The sequence below is a fragment of the Selaginella moellendorffii genome, unplaced genomic scaffold, assembly GCF_000143415.4.
Source record: "Selaginella moellendorffii unplaced genomic scaffold, v1.0 SELMOscaffold_27, whole genome shotgun sequence".
Taxonomy (NCBI): Eukaryota; Viridiplantae; Streptophyta; class Lycopodiopsida; order Selaginellales; family Selaginellaceae; genus Selaginella; species Selaginella moellendorffii.
In genome coordinates this window covers 427,923-433,568 of record NW_003314288.1, presented here as the reverse complement: position 1 = coordinate 433,568, position 5,646 = coordinate 427,923, and the positions used below count along the sequence as shown (strand labels likewise).

Sequence of the window (5,646 nt, the reverse complement as noted above, 5' to 3'; positions counted from 1 at the left end):
CGCCAATGCCTTCTCCTGATATTCCTCCAGATCCCAACCCATTTATAAAAGAACCCTAATGGTCTTCCGTTATTCTGAGAGGAGGAAATGATGTGAAGGCCAAATTTATAGCTATGATGCCATATATGAATATTAGTATAGTAAGATTTTGATAGCTGTCGGATTGGTTTCAATTCGGATCACTCACTCTTGTATATAAGCTAGGGTTTTTAGGCTAATTGATATGTACATTTTCTATATTCCTTTCCATATTCCAAGCACTCATAATACTATTTTTTCAATGTTTGTTTTTTATCATATTTTCTACTATTAATTAACTTACAACTCAATCACACAATATTTGGAGCTAGAAGAGTTGAATCCAACTTAATTTCAGCAAACTGATGAGGATGGATAATTTTTATTTTCATTTCTTTTGCACTTCTTAATATACATTTCTTAATTTGTTTCTACTCTTCTTATACAAACTTCTTTGGTGTATTTGGCCCATTATATTTAGCTGAAACACATGTACATATACACTAGTACACTATGTACTAAGCCTATGATACACACTTGTTGCTAATTCTCAACAATTTGTGCATCTGCTGGTTGATACACACACACACACTGTGTAGGGCTAGCTCCATCCAGAAGAGAGCCTTGAGGTTGGGCACCAGAGGCTGGAAGAAGTCGTCACAGGAGAGAGCAAGCAGGTCACCACTCATGACAAGCTCAAAAAATCTGGAAGGAAGACGTTGCCGAGGAACTGGTGAGTACGTCGCAAGAAACAAATGCCGTCATCACCAGCTTCCACACGTCTTCAACGTGCTCTAGGAGCACAAACCCAAAGTTGGTCATGCCGCAAGCCACCATCACCTTGCTCCCGGAACATGAGGCGGTACTTGCTATCAGCAAAGAGTTTGGGTACTGGCAAGTCTTCATACTAAGGCTTATTATTTGAATCTGGGCGCTCCGTTTTGGGGCACCTGTTGGCAGGTTTAGTCAGCATTCCCCGATTCTGCTACCAAAAAGAAATTTAAATTTAAGACAATGTGTCATCCTCCTTTTGCATAGTTTTAACTTTTAAATGTTAATTTTTTCTCCGTGAAGTTCAGGTTGGTGGCGGTACTTTGACGAGGCATGCTCACTCAGCGGCCCATGTTTCTGCTTGACTCACAGAGGGTTTAAAACCAGGGATAACTGCAAGAAAGAGCACTGACATGTTTTCAAAAGTAGTTGTCACAGGAACATCTGCCATCCTGGAACACATGAACCCTTTGCAGATGATTAGCCTTTTTTTCCAGCTTAGAGATGAGAGCAGTGGCCGCATGGCAATTGTCACAAACTTGGAGATTTCTCACAATTCTGATGGTCTCCTTCTGGTGTGACTTCACCAGAGCACACCCCAGCACAAGCTTCTCACCGTGGCCGCACAGGTGATCCAGGAAAAGTGCATTCTTTTTCTGTCAGGGATAGGAGTCACTCACAGAGCGACGAGATTGCGGCCAAGCTCAAGCAATTGTTGCTGAGAATGAAAGAGCAGGGTACATGAGCGATGTGATCAACGTTCTAAAAGACATACCCGAGGAAGAGAAAGAGAGCTAACATCCGTCCACCAGCTTCTCCCGGGCTCCTGAAGCTGCCTTCACCTCTCATTCTCTCCACAACAGCAGCCCTTTCACTGAGCATCCCCAGGTTTCCAAATATATTGGCCATCAATGCGTAGGGCGTGCCGCTCTTGGGATCCATCTCCACAAGACACTCAAACGCGAGTTTGCCGATCGTGTAATTCTTCCACTTCCAGCAGGCTCCAAGCAGGGACGTCCAAACCACTGCATCCGGTTCAAAAGGCATGGCTCTGAGAACTCTCACAGCTTCGTCGAGGAGGTTAGCTCGCCCGAGCATATCGATCAGGCACACATAATGCTCCAGACGTGGCTTGACTCCATACTGCTTGGGCATTTCATCCAGAAGCAGCCTTCCTTTCCCGACCAGACCACCATGGCTGCAAGCGTTCAACACCGAGACAAAACTCACATCGTCAGCTTTACAGCCCTCCTCCTGAGTCATGGAATAGAAACGCTCCAAGGCCTCGATCGATCGGCCCTGGAGAGTGTAAGCCTGTATGAGAGAGTTCCAGAGACCCGTGTTGTCCCGAGCTCGGCACTCGTCAAACGCTTCCTGAGCAGAATCAACATTGCCGCATTTGCCGTAGAAGCTCACCAGGCTGGAGCCCAGAACTGGATTGTTTTTCAGCAGTTCTTTATGCTTCGCCAGCTGGTGAATCTCCCTCCCGAGCTTGATCGCCATCACACTCCCGCAAGCAACAAGGACACAGGTGGAGGTGCAAGCATTAGCTTGAATGGTGTTATCAGCTCTCAGGGCAGAGTAGTACTCCAGAGCAAGTTCAGCTTGCCCGTTCGTGTTGCAGCCCTGGATGATCGCAGTGTAGGAGACAACACTCCGAGTTCCCATGGAGTGGAAAATCTTGCGAGCCTCCTCAAGCTCGCCACACTTGCAGTACATATCGATCAATCCCGTCAACAAGTAGATGTTGCTTTTGTGCTCATCACTCTTGAGCACAGCGTCATGGGCTTGTTTTCCCAAAGAAAGGGATCTGCTCTCAGCTGAGTCTCTCACGCGGCCTCCCTAAACTCACCGGTTCATCACCAGCTACAGGTGGGGTATGTGGAGATTTGTAGCGGGCCGTGGTGCAGCTGGGTCAGCGAGCGACTCGAGTTTTGCAGAGACCCAGGTTGGTGTTTTCCTGTTGGCGATCCCTCTCTCCGGTAGAAACATGTTTGAAATCCGGGTAGGACTCTGAGAAGAACTTTTTTTTCTTCTTGAACTTGTTGTCCCACCAGAAAATCTGTTGCTGCATGCACTTAACTGTAGGTAGTCTTCAGTTCTTCAATATAATCTGCTAACTAAAAGATATCGATACACTCAATATACAAAAATAAACCACACTCTACACAAATTAAATAAAAAATGCTCTTCATGGGGCGACGCGGCCAGAAGCCTCAGGGCACCAGTTTCATGCAGAACACTTTCGCAAATGACTCTCACCCGGGGCCCATGCACAGGAGTCCTCGGGCAGTGGTAAAACCTCACAAGGCCTCACGTACTTATATTCACCCTGGGTTTCTGGCTGCTCCGCAACATACCTTACCGAAGCCACACATGGAGGAAAAAACCGCGCGAGGCCTCACGTGCTTCCATTCAGTCCTTATATGTGTTCTTGGCCTCGCTCAGTTCATCTCCTTTGTTGTCCACCTGCGCTTCTTTACTTCATGTTTTTGCTTGCATGCTTCGATTGGCATCTTCAGATTTTCAAGCGAACGATTGTGGCATACCGTGGCTACGTTTTTCGGCAGAGCTTGGAGGTGCTGAAAGCGGCATTAAGTTCGTGGAGGATTGATCTTGATTTGGATTGTATGGATCTCTATAAATTTTGAAACTTGAGTTTATTTTTCTTCTTTTTCTTCTGTGTTGCCAAAATAACTGGTGTCAAACTTGCTTTTGCAGACTATCTCTAGTACTTCTGGATGCGATCAAGGCCTGCTGCTCATTGCTTCAAAGGAGGAGATGATAATTGATCCCCAAAGAGCGAGCTCGATGGTTTTGTTGCTTCCATCAAGTTATCATTCTGCTGCAATCTGAAACACCACATCGTCCACTGTGCTTTCACAGGTTTCGAGACAGGTACCTGAGAAGGTGTATTCCATTGTTGTTCCTCAGGACCTGGACTTGTTTTGCCGCCTCAAGTGTGAGCTGATCAAGATGAGGGAGAAGCCTGCGATGGCAGAGGCTTGGGCTCAAGCAAGGTTGCAGATGCAGTATGAGGATGATTTCTTCTACAACTATGATGAGTGGGACAGCTTTGTGGATCTTTCCACATTGAGATCGTCGAGTGGAGAGTGTTGTAGCATAAGTTATCTCCTGGAGAAATGGTCCTGGCTCAAGGAGCAGTTTGCACGCATCCGCACGTCAAGATTGTTGGAGAGCTCAACTGGAAGATGGAAAAAGGCCAAGGTGACTCATGGGGTTTCAAAACCTGCACTCGGCTTGGTAAGGTTTGGTGTGTTAAATAAGTATGATGAGTTTGAAGAGACAATCGCAAAAAAGAAAAGGGGGGGGGGGGGACGTCTATACGTGAAGCGTGCTAGCTCTCCTGAATGGCTTCAAAGAGGTGAGGTGTCTTAAAGAGGAGATGATAGAGCTGAGCATGGAGCTGAACTTGGCTTGTGCTCCTTCTTGTAAGAGCTAACTAGCTAGCAAAAACAGAGGAGACGGTGAAGAGGATGCCTCTTGAACTCCAAGAGAACAACAGACCTTTTTTCTTAAGGGGGGAAGAAGCTGGTAGCAGCTCAGAAGTAGGAGCGGTGGAGCAGGAGGTTAGGGCTGATGTCATCCCTGTGCGCCAAGACTGCTGGGTGGTTCGGGGCTTGGTTAAAGTAGGCAACCGGGTGGAGGCAGGGGGTTGGGAGCAATCCGAGGCTTTATGACTTGTCTTTTCTACCTGGTGGAACTCCATCCGATTCCCTCTTTTAAGCTGCTACATCACGTTTTTACTCTTAGCTCGTGTTAACTCTTAACTCTCTAATTTCACGATAACTCGCATTTTCACTCTAATTAATTCTTTTTTTTTCCTTCCTGGGCCATAAAACTTACTCCCTCATATCCCTAAACCTCAGGATCATATGGAGCATATAAATAATGTGATTAACACCTCTCACTCTTGATCTTGTGGGATTCATAATATGATAACACCTCACTCCTACTCTTGTGGGCTCCATAAATACACATTAAAAATTGTTAATTTATTATTATTATAAAGTTAGTGCATTCCAATCTTATAATATATGGTAGAATCCTTACATCAATCCGTTCACACACAATATCGAGCTAACCGCTTCACATGGATCTTCTCTTGACATTGTGCATTGAGTGTCACCACATAGATTTGTGGACTAACTTGTTGGACGATGTGATAAGGACCTACGCAGCAAAACCTTGGATCCGCAACACCCGATAATTCACCAAAACTTGATCACCAACAACATATGTAGAAACTTTAGAAACTCCAGCGGGTGCAAAGTCCGGGCAAAAGTAGAGTGGAATTCAGTTATTCGGAATGTGCCACACCCAGGAATTCAATCCAAAGCTCTTCTCTTCAAAGTTCTTGTGTCAGGTTTATATCCACGAAACCAGAGCTGGCACCTCCTCTTCGCTCAGCTGTAGAAGATCTTGCCTAGACAGGGTGGTAACTAGAAACAAGGAATGGATTGGCACTGCTCCTCTCAACACAAAGAAGGTCCAGGATGGAAGAGCAAAAGAGATGTTGAAGATATGGAAGTCACTCCTACCCAGGTTAAGTCAGAAAGAACCAGACCATCTGACAGAGGCATTAGCTGATCACTTGTTCTTCAACGTAGCGCATAAGAACAGTACTCAACAGTATATAGGTGACTGTTCAGCTCCAGGCTTGGGTAGAGGTCTTTGGCCTAGGTGGCATAGGAATGTGGGAGCTTCGATCAAAGACTTATTGGATCTACAAAGAGCTAGCAAGCCATCACGTACAGCAAAGTTCTTGTTGGGATCTTGTTTTTCTTCCTCAGCAGTGGACAAGGTATGATACAATGAAAAAGGTAAAGTCAGGTA

General features: G+C 45.7%; 1 protein-coding gene across 1 annotated transcript; it reads right to left on the bottom strand.

Annotated features, from left to right (window-relative positions):
* Positions 1 to 1,126: 1,126 nt before the first annotated feature.
* Positions 1,127 to 2,292, bottom strand: LOC112348153 (pentatricopeptide repeat-containing protein At3g05340-like). Its single transcript, XM_024680248.1, has 3 exons — positions 2,206 to 2,292; positions 1,565 to 2,088; positions 1,127 to 1,241 (listed from the first exon to the last, which is right to left on the bottom strand). Exons 1-3 carry the CDS (start codon positions 2,290 to 2,292, stop codon positions 1,127 to 1,129), a joined length of 726 nt encoding a protein of 241 aa, XP_024536016.1.
* Positions 2,293 to 5,646: the final 3,354 nt, after the last annotated feature.